This window comes from Cetorhinus maximus, chromosome 11 (assembly GCF_964194155.1).
Source record: "Cetorhinus maximus chromosome 11, sCetMax3.hap1.1, whole genome shotgun sequence".
Taxonomy (NCBI): domain Eukaryota; kingdom Metazoa; phylum Chordata; class Chondrichthyes; order Lamniformes; family Cetorhinidae; genus Cetorhinus; species Cetorhinus maximus.
Genome location: NC_135889.1, coordinates 70,022,568 through 70,040,332, shown reverse-complemented (window position 1 = coordinate 70,040,332; position 17,765 = coordinate 70,022,568). Strand labels below are relative to the sequence as shown.

Below are 17,765 nucleotides of genomic sequence, written 5' to 3'. Positions count from 1 at the left end.
TGGAACACTGGATGGCTTCCTGCAGCGCATGTTGAGACAATGGCCACCAGTCACTGCAGCTTGGTTGTTATGGCTACATTGTCCTGCAAGAGAGAGAAAAAAATGCCATTGATTCTGTTTGGCTGAATAGCTGGAGGAATGTGGAAGTAGCAAGAGATAGGTGTCAGCCTGGCAGCATTGGAGTGTATGTGAGGGTGAAGCTAAGTATCATAATGTTAGGCCTGAATCCTGGTTGTTAGAAATTGGTGATAGTAACTGATGAAATGTAGTGCACTGAGCAGTGTGAGAGGTTGTTGGTGTGATGTGTATGAGATCGCCTTTGAAGATGCACCCACTTACCCTGATCACTGTGTAAGGTCATTGACCCTCTTTTGGCAATAGTACCAGGTCCTCTGGGTAAGACTCCAAGAGCCGACCTGCTCTCATCCTTTCTGAGCATTTGCCTTGAGGGTCTCTTGGCCCAATACAAAAACATTGCTTCCTTCCTCCTTTTGACTTTGTGCACTGATGCTACCAGGGCCACATCAGAAAACATGTGAAGCCTCGCTCATGTCTGTTGTTCTACTTGGAATGCTGCTCTTTGCAACCAATTCCTGCACAGTCAACAACAGTTTCCTTATAATGAGTGCAACTCCTCTTTAAGAGAGGCAGTGGGTTGCTGAAACATGTGCTAGCCATGCACGTTGCTGTGGGTTCTGCTTGGCTGAATGCTACAATTGCCCACGTGAGAAGGCAGAATGACGTTTGAGTGCAGCCTGCCTCAACAGGTTCAATTTGCAACCCCCGTGCTTAGTCTTTAAATATCTGTATACTGTTAAATCAGGAAGTAAATTGAAAAACAAAATGAATGGTTAGGTCCAAATATTTAGGTACAAAATTTCTCCATTTGATAAACTTATTGGAGAAAGCACGTATTCATAAAAGTAGTGGAATGATATGAACTATATTAAGAGATTGCTTGTCCATATTTAGGCCTTTTCAGAGAATTTCTACTCCTCCAAAAATGGATTAAATAACTTTATTGAAGATAGTATAAAAAAAAAGTTTCTCGCATGTTCAGAGAGGTAAATCAAGGAGAGCTTGTTTAAAATTACAAATTATTAGAAGCTTGTTTAAAAAGTGATAATGTGTTTTTCTGATCGTTGACTGAGTAGATGGTGCAATCTAGCTCAAAAAAATTTAAACAGCAGGTCACATCTGCTGCGAGTCAGTTTAATGATGAGAAGATTTCAAAGTATCACCCAAGAATAATTAGAGATAATCATTGATTGTAATGATAGTTTATTAAATATTCCATGATACATAAAATATATTTTACTTTTATGCTGGGAGAGAATTCTATTACTTATTCTCAGTAGATGACTGTCAAAGCTGACTGCTAAGATTACTTTCTAGATATAGCAGTGTATTATTTTTATACAGCATTATCTCTGACAGATGATTTAAATTCTTTTGATCAGTTTTACCGAATGTTCCAAGCCCAACTTCACAGTAAATGTGCAGCATCATACAATATTCTATTTAGCTTGATCTCTACAAATCTGCACATGCTATATATAAAACCTCTTGGTGGATAATAGAAATGAATGTATGTCCACACAAGCAGAAAATTAAAATAATAAATTATTTTGAAGCTTCCACATTTAAGAATTTACACAAAACCATGGTGAATCTAGTTTTAGATGATTGAAACAGCTTGGAAGTTCTGGTTTAACAAAATGTTATTATGTTATTAAAAGAGAATCAAAATAAACACTGGACAATTGAACCCTATAAGCTAGAAGTTCCAGGTTTGATCCACAGTCAGTGCTAAATTGGAAGAAAATGAAGAACAATTGCATTTATATAGCATCTTTCGCAACTCAAGACATCCTAAGCTGCTATTCAGCCAATGAAGTACTTCTAAAGTGTAATCAGTGTTGCAATGTAGGAAACACGACAGCCATTTTCGCACAGCAAGGTGCTACAAATATCAATGTGATAATGATCAGATAATCTATCTGGTTCAAATCCCACCATGGCAGATGGTAAAATTTGAATTCAATAAAAAATCTGGAATTAAAAGTCTGATGGTGACCACGAAACCATTGCCAATTGTTGTAAAAACCCATCTGGTTCACTAATGTTCTTTAGGGAAGGGAATCTGCTGTCCTTACCTGGTCTGGCCTACATGTGACTCCAGGCCCACAGCAATGTGGTTGACTCTTAAATGCTCTCTGAGCAAGGGCACCTAGGGACGGGCAATAAATGCTGGCCTAGCAAGCATCGCCCACATCCCATGAATGAGTTTTAAAAAAATCTGTTTTACCGGTTTTCATCGAAGAATGAATATTGGCCAGGACTTAGAAGAAGAACTCAGCTGCTCCTCTTCAAAATAGTATAATGGGGTCTTCTACGTTCACCTGTTTAACACCTCATCAGAAATATAGAATAGTTTCTGTTAGCCAGGGCAACAAAGGTGGCTTTATGCCTTAGCTAAACGCCTCTGTCATGGGCAGTGGAGAAGAAAGAAAACACTTGTTCAGAGTTTTGAGCTACTGATCACTATTCAGCAGGTTGCCTCTGGAACAATGTGCTCATGGTAGGATCATGTTTGGCTATATCACAAGAATAACAAATACTTTATGATGTACTGAGAGTAGCCTACTCATGTGGCACTATAACCTAGCAAGGAGTCAATATCGTCAGAAGAAAAGAAAGAAGAAAATTGACAAAGAAAAATTGCCATATAAAACAAAATGGACATTACCCAGCATATCATGACAGTGCTATCCAATTAATATTAAATCATTATTTTCACATATCCTGTCTTTCTTGGGCATGTAGTCTTCTTTAATTTTCACTCCACTTAGCCCTGTTCTTCTGCAGTTTCTTCTGCTGAGGTAGAACTTGAAGAGAAGTAACAGCCCCCTGTTACCTCATAATATTGTAAGGATAGAATGAGAAAAGGCATTTTAAACCAGTAAGTTCTCATTTTTTTCACAAAACATGTACAAATCATTCGATCACAGACTTCCCAATTCATTTAATCTCCTGAGGAAAGGTTTAGTAAACGTTATTCCTCTTCCTTCCCCTAAAGATATGCTAAGTAAAACTCTGGAATTTAATATCTGACCTTACGTCCTACATTATTGATTGTTAGTCAGTTGCTTTCTTTGGCATGATTCTTCCAAGTTGGTAGCAACATCACATTTAATATCATTGCCTGAGTTTATGCTTATAATATTCAATTCTGTTTAGAATCAGATATTCAGGTAGCTCTTTTTTATGGTAGCGAATACACACTAATGCTATACATTAAATAACAGCACTAACATAAGCAAAACACAGCAGATGCTGGAAATCTGAAATAAAAACAGAAAATGCTGGAAGTACTCAGCATCTGTGGAGAAAGAAACAGAGTTACATTTCATGTAAACTACCCTTCTGTTTCCCTCTATTGATGCTGCCTGCCCTGCTGAATATTTCTAGCATTTCCTATTTTATTGACATACAGTATTCATGCACATTTCCTACCTTAGAGAAAAAAAATCTTAGAATCTTGAGTATTGCCTACAGCATGTTAATTTGATATTTATGCACTCCATAGCATAATTATTCTTTATAAGTTATAAATATTATAAGAAAAAATAAGCAGCGACACTTCCACGTTTCATAAAATGAATGATACATGTAACCTAATCTACAAACATAATCTGATATTTCAAATAAAAGTCCACAACATTATTTATCTGCACAGGAAATATATACCACAATTTCCACAATACAGTTCACCAATGGATGTGAATGCCAGTTTTAAGGAATACTTCCTTTTCTGACCAAATAGTGATTAATTTTCTATGTATCCAACATAAGGGTGACAATGTTAACGGAAGAACTGAAAAGGCACTGCATTAAGATACTTCTTTAATATTACATTGATTATAAAATAGAATGAATGTCAAAGACTATAGTCATCGAGCATTGGTCACTGTTCAGACACAGAAAATCAAACAAAAGTGCAACAGTCACATCTGCTTCATGGTCTCCATTTATTACTAAGCTAACAAATTACAGAAATATATTTTAGATATTGATTTCTTTGAGTGATGGCTAGGATCTACATGCTAAAATACTCTTAATATTGTGTTTCAGTACAATAAATGGCCAACAACAATTTCTAATAGGAATTGCCATGGATATTCCTATCAGTTGCATCCAATAAATACAAATAATCAATTAAAAAGTAGGAAAAGATCTGTTACACCAGGTTTTCATCCACTTAGCATCCATTCAATTCTCCATTTGGGTTTTGTAACTGTGTCAGAGGTGTCCAACGCTTTTCATTTAATTATATTACCTAATTTAGGCAGCCGCTCAATTTATCAGAGTTTACATTATTATAGCACTTAGACATCCATCTGTTCAAATAAAATGGGTGTTGCGGGCACAATGGTAATGGAATTCCATTTAATTTCTATATTAAGCTTTATAGTCCCATTTTGAGGCTCTGGGCAAATTTTTCCTGGCCCCAGAGTGGCAGGCTTAGAGGTGGATAGGCCAGGAAAATAGTGCGCAACAGTGTCGGGACGACTTCCTGACACATTCCCACTGACAGGAACATTTCCTCAGAGGTGAGCCAGGATGTGGATTGGCTGCCCACTGAATGGCGAAGGGTCACCAATTTAAATAATTAAGGCCCCAACTAGCAGTGATTAAGAGGGTTCACTAGTATTTTTGCCAGTGGCAGAGTGGGCACCACCCCAAGCCCCTCTCATTGGGAGGTCGCCAGCTTCCCTACGGCAGGCTGTGGGATCATTGGATCTGGAGACTCCACCCTTAAAAAGTGTGCCGCCAGCAGGAAAGACTGTGCCCGTGGTCAAAACATTATTGCTAGGGTTAGGGGAGGGGAGGGAGATTTCCTTCTGCTCTGCAGGGTCTGCTTGCTTGGCCCCTCTGAATTTATAGCTTTAATTTATGCCTCTGAAGGTACCTCTGTCTTGAAGGGCTGCCGCGGCTCTAGAGCTGCTGGGCTTGCAATGGAGTCGGCAGCATTGAGAACCCATCTGCCATCCTTAAAGGAGCGAGCACGGAGGCAGCCAATTAGGAGGCCACCTCCTGGAAAACAGCTTCTCCCATTTTGGGTCCTGGCAAGTGCAGGCTCAAGGCCCTCATCTTTGGCCCCAGCATCAGGATCTTTAAGTCTACAGGAAAATTCTGCCCTATGTTGCAACTAATATATAATATACATCTGGCTCATTCAATGGAAGCAGTGACTTGATACTACATTCTTTTGGGCATGATGTACTGCTGTTTTGTGAGGAAGGTGTACTGGAGCACTGAGCAGAGTCAATTTTCTTGCTACTTTGTCATTTCACACCAACTTCATTTCATCAGACATCATTGGAGTGTTGTTGTGCATTCCATCACATAGCCATAGGTTTGGCTTCCTGTTTCCACATTCAAACTACCATCACTTAATTTCCTCAGCCATATATATTACCCCAACAGCTTTTGCAAAGGCTGAAATATATGCACTAACAGAATTGCCTGCCTATTGCCTTTAACCATCTTCATCTTTCAAAATGTATCCTTTGGCCTTTAAAGGCTGCTTACTCATCATTTCCCATCCTATTCCCTCTGGCAAATTTCCATCACCAAACTCAACATGGTTGAGAACATGCCTATGGTCTGCAAATGAAACTGACTACACAAAATCAAGCAGAGCCAGCCCACTAATGGTCATAATACAATATTATTCAAATCAGTTCTGGTTCACGGTAACGTATTTTAACAAATGACAAGGCTATGTTAACAATTTATAGATACGACATTTGATTATTCTTCAGGATTTGCAGAAAATAAAAATCTTTGGAAAATTGGTTCATAGGAGTAATTAAATACATACTGTATCATACCACTACAATATTACTACTAGGATTTTTGCTTTGAGTTTGAATGTTTGTAAAAATGCACATCAACCTTCAAAACCTTTTCTTAATGTTCTGTTAAGAAAGGTGGCGCCAATGTTAATTGATTTGTTTTTTTCACAGTTGCTGCTCAACTGCTCTTTCACATCTGTTAAAGCCAACCTAGTAACATGTGAAAATATCACAGCTCCTGATGAAAACTGCAATCTTCATTAACTTTGTGAAATACACTGTGTGATTAACTCACCTATTAAAGTACCACAAGAAAATAGGAAGATAGATTTTAAAATCTGTGCAGTAAGGAAACCTCAGCTGTGAAATTTGATTATCCCTGAAAATGGAAATGGAAATCATGATGCACAATTAACCTGCACCCGCTGCATTTGATGCAGGCAGTACACAAATTTTGTGCTGCCTGCTGATTTGCATGATAGATGCATGCAGCCACTGCTATGCAACCCCTCAGCAGGGGTTGCAAACCCATGATAGGCTAGCACAAGTTCAAGTTAACCTGCACTACCTAAAGCCAGGCTGCATTTTGGCTGGAGCAGGTACTGAGTGCCATTCTAGGAGGAAATTTGACCTGGAAAAGATGCAAGAATAGCACAATAAGGGAATTTGTCCTGGAAAAGATGCAAGAATAGCACAATATGGCATAGGGCAGGCTCTATGATTGTCCAATGTTGCACTGGAAGCCTTGGTGCAGATGGCGAAGGCGAGGAGAGATTGATACAATAAAATCTCTAATAGAAATGACAGCCATTTGATAGAGATCACATAGAGATAGGGTTAAAGTTCGTACATGGGAGGAACCAGACAGGGAGACAACTCAACCAGAACAAGTTTGGGAGAGCCAAGTCTAAGGCAGAATATTGCCCTTGATGGGCGGGCAGGCCCCACCAGCCCGGTGGCGGGCGGGCAGCCGATCGCCGCCGCCAAAACGGGCCCTGCCACCATTTTGAGTGGGCGGGCCAATTAAGGGCCGTCTAGCAGGCCACCCGACGGGAAGCGCTATGCGCTTCCTGTGCAAGGTGGGGGGAAGGATTCCCCAACTGTCAAAGTGCGCTCTTTCATGCATGCGTGCAAAACAGCGCACATCTCTCTGAGACTAAGTGCTGTCTCAGGGAGAGCGCTAAAAGTGTTATAAACTTAAAAAATAGAAAAATAAAAAAATTATTAACATGTCCCCCTCATGTGACAATGTCACACGGGATGGGACATATTAATAAATATCACATAAAGTTTATTAAAGTTTTTTAAAACAGACATGAAACCTCATCCCGCCACTGGATGAGGTTTCATGTTTTTTCTATTTGCCGCCGGGGCTCCTGGCCTGCCCACCAACATTAAGGTTGGACGGGCAGGGCCTTTAACTGGCTTAATTATCCTGTCCATGGCCTCAATTGGCCATTGACAGGTCGGCGGGTGGACAGCTGATTTTGCTGTCCACCCGCCTTCCTCAATATTTAAATGGGGGGGGGGGGGGGGGATGATGTCGGGGGTTCCTCCTGACGTCATCCCGTGTCATTTTCACGTCGGCGAGTGGGCCCCACTCCCAACTCGCCGATAGAAAAATTCTGGCCTAAGAGTTGTCATAGAATAAGGCTTGAGGAAATTGGAGCCTAACATTTGAGAATGTTAGGAAGAGTTCAGGAATAGAGAAATATGGGGCCTGGGTGCATATTCCATAGGATATACAACACGGGATACAACATTCGGCCTAACCAGTCCAAGCTGGCATTTAATGCTCCATTCAAGCCTCCTCCCATTTTCCTCATCTAAATCTATCTTCGTAACCCTTTTCCCTCTTATACTTGCTTAGTTCGCCTTAAATGAATCTATACTATTCGCTTCAGCCACTGTCATTAGTAGCGAGTTCTAAACTCTTGTCACTCTTTTGTAAAGAAGTTTCTTCTGAGTTCCCCATTTGATTTTGTATATTGAAGGCCTTTAGTTATGCCCTTCCCCACAAAAGGAAACATTCTCTCTATATCCACTCGGTCAAAACCTTTCATAATTTTAAAGATCTCTATTAGGTCATCCCTCAGCCTTATTCTTTCAAGAGAAAAGAGATCCAGGCTGTTAACCCTTTGCTGATAAGTATACCCATGCATTTCTGGTATAATCCTTGTAAATTTTCTCTGTACCTTTTTCAGTGTTGCAAAACCGGTTTTATAGTGTGGTGACCAGAACTGCATGCAGTACTCTTAAATGCGGTCTAGCCAAAGTTCAATACAGGCTTAGCATAACACCCCTACTTTTCAATTCTATCCTTCTCGATAAAAAGCCTAGTGCTTGGTTTGCTTTTTTATGGCCTTGCTAACTTGTGCCACAACTTGTGGAGATTGATGTATTTGTACTCTGAGATTCATTTGTTCATCTACCCTGCCTAGACTTGCACCCTTCAAAGTCTTAAGTGACCTTCCTATTCTTCCTGCCAAAATTTACTACCTCGAATAATCTGAGGGCGGAATCGTCCCAGAATTGCACTATGTGTGTAACAGGCGTGAAAAACAACATTTTACCTGCTGGCCACAATGGTGGGTTTTCACACCGTTTCATCCGCTTCCCACCTCATTAATTATGCAGCCACAGGAAACACGCTGTTCGCTGGCAGGTGGTCTCTGAATCGCCCGCCACGCTGTTTCCTCACTCCAGGTAAACTGCAGCCACACACACAGTTCTCAATGCCTGCAGCCCAGGACTGCTCCAGTGAACACATGGCCCTGAAAGCTAAGAAGAGTTCAGTGGCCCGTCCCTAGAATGCCTTTTGGAGGCCCATCATGATGTCCTCCACCCTTGCTCTAGCCGCAGGAGGCCCAGCAATCTCACCACTCCAGCTTGGGAGGCGGGGGCAGTGATGGTCAGTGCCAATGCTGCACAGAACAGGCTGTCCATCCAATGCAGAAAGAGGATGAATGATCTCATCTGTGCCGCCAACATAAGGCAACCATCTTATCACTCTAAACTCACACACTCACAAAGCCATCACACATTCACTGGCATCTCATTCACTGCCAGCTCAAGGGATATCACCACTCACTCTCTCACACACACCATCACATCTCCACCTGGCCTCAGCTCCTCTGGAGACTGCCTCATCAGCCCTCATCATTTTGAAGCCATTTGCACAGATCAACATGTGCCTCCACACACACTGGGATACCCCCTTCCCTAGTACAACCCTCATCCTGCAGCCTCTTCCCTTGCCTGAGGCCACTTCTTCCCCTTCCCCAAGCATGGCCTAGCCCTGCAGCCACTGAAAAGCCACCCCCACCTTACCATCTGTCTGGTGGGTAGAGACCTGCCCGTGAGCCCCCCTAAAAGTGATTAGTGCTGACTGTGAAGCCTGGCACTGATGACCGCGGAGTGCGGCTCGAAGCAAGGTAGACAAACAAACTCAAAGTCCTGAGTGAAGTGCAACTCGCCAGGTGCACGTCACTTATGTACAGTTGTGAAACATGTCGGTGTGACCCAGGTGACCCAGTGTGGGGGAATGATTCCAGTGAGCAGGGCTTATAATAAGATGCTAAAGTATTGAAATTAGGTTCCCGATGTGCGGCAGCAGGGAATGCGGCCCACCACTGATGGGTGGGGCAGACAATCGCAAACTAGTTTCACGATTTTTGGCCTTCTCACCATGTTGTCCACTCACACTGCCAAACATGCCCAGTGCCAACGGGAGCAGCAAACTCCAGCCTGAGTTGAACTTCATTACCCAATTATTTACCCATTCTGCAAATTTATTAATGACCTCCTGTAATTTGTTGCAATCCTCCTCAATTTAGCGTCATTCGCAAGTTTAGAAATTGTGTTTTTGATTACAAAATTCAAATCGTTAACATGAATTGTGAGTAGCCGTGGTCCCAAAACTGATCCTTGTGGAACACCATCTTCTGCCACTTTGAATATACCTTTTACCCCAACTCTCTGCTTTCTTCTTGAAGCCAGCTAGCAATCCATTCTGCCACTTGTCCCCTGACGCTGCATTCTCTGACCTGATTCATTAGTCTACCCTGGGACACCTTATAGAAGACCTTTTAAAAATCCAGATAAGTTGCATCTACTGCATTACCATTGTCCACTCTCTGTTATCCCCTCAAAGAAATTCAACAATATTGGTCAAGCAAGATTTTCCTATTTGAAACCCATGCTATCAATTATTTAATTTTTGTTTTGAGATGTTCTTCTGTGTTCTTCTTTCATAGAGAGTCCATTATTTTTCCAACCACCAATATTAAGCTGACTGGTCTAATGCACATCAATTTTTGGAAAATGAGAGCATCTGATGATCTGCAAGCCTCAGAGAGTCCCTAGGGGCACTGAGGCCTAGGCAGTGATCCGTTTGGCCTAGATTTTTGCTGTCGAGTCCAGGGTTGAGTCAGGAAAATACCCAACTCCGCAAGCCCAACTTGGGCGAAAGTGCCTCGGATGGTCAGATTTTCATTCTGGGGTTGTGGGTGTTAGCAGGAGTTGGGCCCACCTACCCTGGAAATAGTGCAGAGGCAGTCACAATGGTGCCAGGTGCAGAGAGGGCCTGAGTGAAAGGCCCATCTCGGTGATCCGGGACTTTGTCACAGATCTAAAGAGAATAAGAAAAAAGAACCCACGAGCCCTCACCCCCCACACATTCCCCATGCCCTATCCATGCCACATCATGCACCCCACACACTCTCAATGGCCCCTCTTACACTCCATGCAAACCTATGCCCCTCAACTCACATCCCAAGGTCCCTCATAACCTCCATGCCAACCTATACCCATCTACCCACACTCATGGCCCCTCATACCCTGCTGGCCAACATATGCACCCCTAGCCGCCACCTTTTGGCTTTACACCCTACAAGCCAACTTGCGCAATGTCCACCATGGGTAAACCTCAAGAGCTATGTTGAGCTGAAATAAAATAAAATTCAAAGTGTCTATTGCAGACTTGATTTGAGAAAAAACACTCATCCATAAAAACCCATTAACTACATCTGAATTCCTCCAACTACTACTTAATCCTTTATAAAAGCAAAAATTCCATTCAAGTACCTAATCCTTTATAAAAACAAGCATTTGTATTCATAGCCCCACATCAAAGACGTTACAACCACTTGGAGCTGTCAATCAAACTATGAACACACAGGCACCCCACTGTGATAATGATAGATTGTGAAATCAGTCATGTAGCACAAATTGTATGATAGCCTTCAGGCTTACGTCAAAGACAGAGTAAAATAGCAAGCACTGATTTTTAACCCGCATTTAAATTTAAAGGGCATGAGATTTAAATGCTTTGACAGCTTGACAGTTCCAGTGAGGATTTCCACTTTTTACACACATGCACATCTGCCTTTAACAATCCCAAAGGACACTTGACCTGTTCAAAAGGACACTTGACCTCTCCCAAAAGGGCACATTACCTTTCCCAAAGAATACCTTACCTCTCTCAAAGCAGTCCCTGGACCTATCCAGAAGGGTCCCTTACCTCCCCAAAAGAATTATCTGCCTCTCTGAAGAACTCTAGTAAGTTTAGACACTCTCCTGAAAAGTGTAAAGCCCATGAGTTGTATTTCAGAAACCTGGATGATGAAAATTACCTCTGACTGAAGGCAGTTGCACCTTAACATGTGCAGCTGCCTCTGTGAATCACAGATGTGCAATCTACAACCCACTCCTTTCTCACCCCCCCAACCCCCCCCCCCCCACCACCACCACCACCAGTGAAAGTGATGGGTGTCGGATTCAGGGCAGGATTTCCAGAATTGGGCCTCCAGCACCATTTTGGCTAAGCTGGAGACCCTCTCCATTCTTGTGAAAATTCAGGCCTTTGACTCAGCAGGGATTTGGGAGAACATAGAACAATATAGATTTATAGCACAGTAAAGGCTTTTTAGCCCATCATGTCTATTCTGAGCCTTTGCTGGAGGAATTCAAAACCAATCCAGATGCCCTGGAGTCCTCCCCTAGTTTTGAACTGTTCTCTACTTCAAATATTTATCCAATATTCCCATAAAAGATGCAATGGACTCTATCTCAATCATTCCCTATGACAAAGAATGCCATGCTCCAATAATCCGACACTGGCCTCCTCGCCTCCATTTTTGCCTCAGCCCCTGGATTGAACAGCACCTGTGCCTCCTGTGCATTAACTGGATGGCCCCCGTGTCTTCCATGCTTTAATTGGATGGCCCCAGCATTGCATGCTCCTTAATTGGCCAGCCACCATGAGATAGGCATGTGGCTGGCCACCTATCTCACAAAAACGGCACCTGCTTCTGGTGTCACTGCTATGACCCATGCCATCGGAACAAAATCCAGCCCACGGCTTTTCCTTATTCATTCTATCAGAACCATCATAATTTAAAAAACCTATAAATCTGCCCTTAGGTCTTTTCTACTCTAATGGAAATAGCCCCAGAAACTTAAGCTGTTCCCATTTGCAACTCCTCAAATACTGAAGCAGCCTGTGTCCATATGCAGCAAGATCTGGGCAACATTCAGGCTCAGGCTGATAAGTGACAAGCAACGTCTGCACTACACAAATGCCAGGTAATGATCATTTCCAACAGGAGAAAATCTAACCATCTCTCTTTGACATTCAATGGCATTACCATTGCTGAATCCCCAACATCAACATCATTACCATTGGCAAGAAACATAACTGGGCCAGCCACATAAATAATGTGCCTATAAAAACAGATCAGAGATTGGGGTTCTGCAGTAAGTATCTGACCTGCAGACTCCCCAAGCCTGCCCACCATCTACAAGGTACAAGTCAGGAGTGTGATAGAATATTCTCCACGTGCCTCGATGAGTGCAGCTCCAACAAAACTCAAGAAGACAGCATCACCTAGAACAGCCTGCTTGATTGGCAGCCCATCCACCACCTTAAACATTCACCCACTCAACTACTGTCTCACAATGGTAGCAGTGTGTACCATCTACAAAATGTATTGCAGCAACTTGCCAAGGCTTCAACAACAGCACCGTACAAACTTGCAGCCCCCATGAGGAAAAGGGTAGGAGGCTCATGTGGACCCCACCACCTGTAAATTCTCCTACACGTCACACACCATCCTGATTTGCAACTATATCACAATACCTTCACTGTCACTGGGTCAAAATCCTGGAATCCCTCCCTAACAGCACTGTGGGTGCACCTATCCCATATGGACTGCAATGGTTCAAGAAGGCAGCTCAACACTACTTTCTCAAGGGTAATTAGGGATGACCAATATGCCAGTGATGCTTGCATCCCACGAATGAATAAATACAAACATGCAATGCATCAATTTAAATTAGGAATTGTTAAATTTTTCTGTAATTTGGATGCTTCAAAATATTACTTTCAAGAATGCATGATGAGATAGCTGAGGGTCCAACATGTTCTCTCAGCATTTTATTTATTTTCAGGGATTTGATTGATTGCTTAACAAATGATTATTGGTTGCTTTTCAGTGCTTGGAAAAATTTATTAAAGATATATTAGTCATCTTATTTTATAAATTGTGGTTTTTAGTTCACTTTTTGAACCAACAGCATGCAAAACTTTTTTTTTCTGTTTTCAGTTAATGGGCATTTGATCCCATTGGCATACTTCATGCCCTACAGGTTCTCTCATGTCCTATGAACACTTTCTGCCTTGTAGAAACTTGGCAGATGCAAAACTTTTAATACTATAGATAAATGTAAGCTTTATTCTTTATTTCTTTGCCGTGCCTAGTGGCACATGAGGCAAACAAAGCATGTGCGTATGCCTGTTTCATAGCTAGTTTTTCCTGGAACAGGTTGTCAGCCTACTGCCAGAGGCTATAGCTTGAGGGGTGCCACTCAACATCAAGCATGGCTGACCAGGAGACTACCCCACTCTTACCACCTGCCATAGGTGTATTGGAGGGGTTTACAGGTTGATAATCAAGCTTTTTGGCTATATTATGAATAACCCTTCCCCGGCCATTAAGTCCTGCAGTGGGACTCAAGCCCAGAGCTTCTGGCTCAGAGGCCGGGATGCTACCCATTATGCCACAAAGCCTCTCTGCAAGTGTTTAGTTTTCTTAAATTATTTCAGCAAGAATATCTTTGACATCATGTTGTTATGGTGAGTTACCATATGATGCAATATACCATCATGCACTGTAAGTATTCCCAAGATATCGAACTCCTGTCTGTTTCATAGCTAGTTTTTCCTGGAACAAGTCACCAGCCTATTGCCAGAGGCTGTAGCTTAAGGGGTGCCACTCGAATCACGCATGGCTGACCAGGAGGCTGTCACGCTCTTACCACCTGCCATTGGTGTATTGGAGGGATTTACTTTTAGCAGATCTCACAAAATATCAAGCTATTTTAAATCATAATTTATACAATGAAAAACTATTCTGCGTACAATAAATCATGTATATGTATGTGTAATACAGCTGTGGAATTATGGAAGTAATTTCCACAGATTACTTATTAGCAGCTGAATTGCACTTCTTTCATTAAGTGCAAATACTGTAAAATTATTTGCTGCATCATAATTCAATTTGAAAACCACAACTTTGCTTCATTGGGATTTGGAGCTGGAGATCAAACTGGTATAAACAGTTGAAACAACCTGTATTTTCAGCAGGGAACAAAATCTCAACACATGCAATGGGATTGCAATTAAATATCAAAGTAAGTAAACAAACTGAATTAGGTAGCCTTTCATACAAAGGCTTTATGTGTGGTTTCTATGTATTTCTAACATAGCTGAGATTCTTTGTTTTTCTCAATAACTTCAAAAACACATCTTATAGATAATGGGTAATATTATTCTACAGCACTTTTGTACTGTTGTCATAGTAATATTTCAACCATGAAAAGTGCAGTACAATACCAACTCGCTGTTAAAAGTAGCAACACAGGCAAAGTTATTTTCAAGAGGTTGTCTTACATCAATTTTGCTTTATTCTGTAGCTGCCACAAAGCAAACAATATAATTTTTCTAAATGTAGGCAATCTCCTTCACTATCATGGATTTTATTGATGTTTTGGAATAAATTACTGGCAAGCTAGTAAATCCCATTCGATGCTTACATTTGAGACTGCACACTCTATCAATCTGTCCACATCGCAACGCAGGTCAGCAATTCAACTACCACACTGCTATGGAGGATTTAGAAGAATTGAGGCCAAAGAGACTTAGGGTTCAGGTACACAAATCTTTAAAAGTGGAAAAAACAGTTGATAAAGATGCAGAAAAGGTATGTGCAGTCTTAGATTTTGTGAACACACAGAATTACATGGAATGGATAGCCACTTGAGGCAAATAAATCTGCAGGGCTATGAGGATAGAGCAGGGGATAGGGCTGACTCGATTGCTCTGCTGAGAGCTGGCATGGACTTGATTGGTTGAATGGCCTCCTTCTGTGCTGTAATGACTCTATGGGTCAGATGTTCATCATTGAGAAGGGAATTGGGAGTCGGGAATGTTCCTGATGTCACAATCCTGCTGCTGTCCTGGCAGTGACGACCGGCGAGATTTTCATCCAGCGGAGTCAGGCTTGTCACTGGAGGGCAAAGACAGAAGCAGGCCAATGCCGAGATGGCCAGGTTAAAAGGCCCACCTCCGTTCACAGAGACACCGGTGCAGGTCTGCAAATCAGTGTTAAGCCCCCTAACCCTCACCCCCTACCTCCTCAGTCCCCTTATGTCCCTCATTCCTCCCCCAAACCACCTCAAACAGTATCCACTATAAAGAGACTTCCAAGCCCTATGATAACATTTGGAAGTCTTTGAAAAACTCATAAGCCTGTCAAAATAAACAAACATTATATGCCCATAAAACAATTATCCTCATCAGTAACTCATAAATATGTCAAAATAAACAAGCTTATATGCCCCTGGGCAGCTGTGTAAACAAACTCTTCTGAGAAGAATGCATTAGTGGTTTGCAATGCATCCAAGCATTCAAGCTCATATTCCCCTGAACAACTGTGTAAACAAACCCCACTGAGGAGAATCCATTAGCGGTTTGGATGAGGGAACCAAATGTCATATTTCCAAGTTTGCTGTTGACATGAAACTTGGTAGGAATATGAGCGATGAGGATGGTGTTATGAGGCTTCAAGATGACTTAGACGAGTTGAGTGAGTCAGCAAATACATGGCAGATGCAATATAACATGGATGAGTATAAAGCTATCCACTTGGGTAGGAAAAACAGAATGGCAGAGTATTATTTAAATGGCAATAGATTTGGAAATGTTGATGTACAAAGGGACCTGGGTGTCCTGGTACACCAATCACTGAAAGCAAGCATGCAGGTGCAGCAAGGAGTTAAGAAGACAAATGGTACGTTGGCCTTCATTGCAAAGGACTTGAGTACAGGAGCAAGGATATCTTACTGCAGCTTGGTGAGACCACACGTGGAGTATTGTGTGCAGCTTGTTCTCCTTGCCCAAGAAAGGATATACTTGCCATAGAGGAGGTGCAGCGAAGGTTCACCAGACTGATTCCTAGGATGGCAGGATTGTCATATGAGGATAGATTGGGCCGACTAGGCCTGTATTCACTGAAGTTTAGAAGAATGAGAGGGGATCTGACTGAAATATATAAAATTCTGACAGGGATAGACAAACTGGATGCAAGGATGATGTTTCCTCTGGCTGGGAGGTCTGGAGCAAAGGGTCACGGTCATAGGATATGGGGTAGACCATTTAGGACTGAGATAAGGAGAAACTTCTTCACTCAGAGGGTGGTGAACCTATGTAATTCTCTACCACGAAAAGCTGTGGATGCCAAATTACTGGATATATTAGGAAGGAAATAGTTAGATTTCTGGACTCTAAAGGCATCAAGGAGTATGGGGAGAGCACAGGAGTACACCGTTGAGATAGCAAATTAGCCATGAGCATATTGAAAGGCAAAGCAGGCACGAAAGGCCAAATGACCTACTCCTGCCCTCTTATTTTCTATGTTTCTATGTATATGTTTGTATGGACAGTTACCAAGCATTCAAATTCATATTCCTCTGAACACTTGCACAAACAAACCTTGTGTACTGTATCCATTAGAGCCTTTGAAGACAGCCAAAAGCTCAGACATCTGTCAAACCTTTGAAACACACAAACGGATGGCTGAGCTCTTCTTTAAATATTCAGTGAAAACTCAGACAGCTGTTAAAGCTTTGAAATAACCAAGCAGATGGCTGTGCTGAACTTCAAGGGAAAAATGAAAGAAATGCAGACATTTCACACAATCAACTCTGGATTTCAAATTGTGCCAGCCTTTCAATATTGTACAATGCAGAATTGTACTTTATCCAGTGGATAATCTACTCTGATGCCTCTTCATACTTTTCCTTCTCACAATATTGTTCTTTCCCTTGACAGCTTGTCAGTTGTCAGAAGTAGTAACCTGGCAACCATGTTACTTAATGGCCACTTACCTTTTCAAATCACAGCACTGTCACCACTCACTTTAGTAAACACAAATACAATTTAAGCTATAGCATTTCATAATGACATGTGAAGTAGGCAACACCTTTTCTCATCTTTCATATGGTTCCCACCTCTAAGCCATACATTAAGACAGGACATTAAAAGTTAACTCGTTTTCAGAGCTGAAGAGGTAAAAATGTGATGGGTTTTAAGCTGTTGAGAAAGGGGAGGTAGAACAAAAAGGAAGAAATAGGTTAGACGGCAGGAGAGATTAAATGACAAAGATATCATGGAATAAAAGGCAAAGGGAGTGGTAATGTTTATAGTAAAGAACAAAGCATTAGTCCAGAATAAGTGTTAATGTCAATAAAGGACAGCCATGTGTGAAAGCAAAAAACATGAAATCAAGCTATAGACCACCACTTGGCAAAAATAAACCAAGCTGGAGGGGAGAGTTCCCATTCTGA

The 17,765-nt window shown here is 41.8% G+C and overlaps 1 protein-coding gene across 3 annotated transcripts in view; it reads right to left on the bottom strand.

The window, feature by feature from the left end:
* Nucleotides 1-17,765, bottom strand: part of LOC144686675 (G protein-activated inward rectifier potassium channel 1) — a 262,264-nt gene that overhangs the window by 94,972 nt on the left and 149,527 nt on the right. Inside the window, exon 3 of one of the 3 annotated variants that reach the window (XM_078552197.1) lies at nucleotides 1,265-2,910. The exons of 1 other annotated variant lie outside the window; for it this stretch is intronic. In XM_078552197.1, coding sequence (XP_078408323.1) covers nucleotides 2,849-2,910 — 62 coding nt within the window. In that variant the 3' untranslated portion in view covers nucleotides 1,265-2,848. Of the gene's footprint in view, nucleotides 1-1,264; nucleotides 2,918-17,765 lie in introns of those variants that run through there. One more of the 3 variants, XM_078552195.1, reaches the window with a different exon arrangement.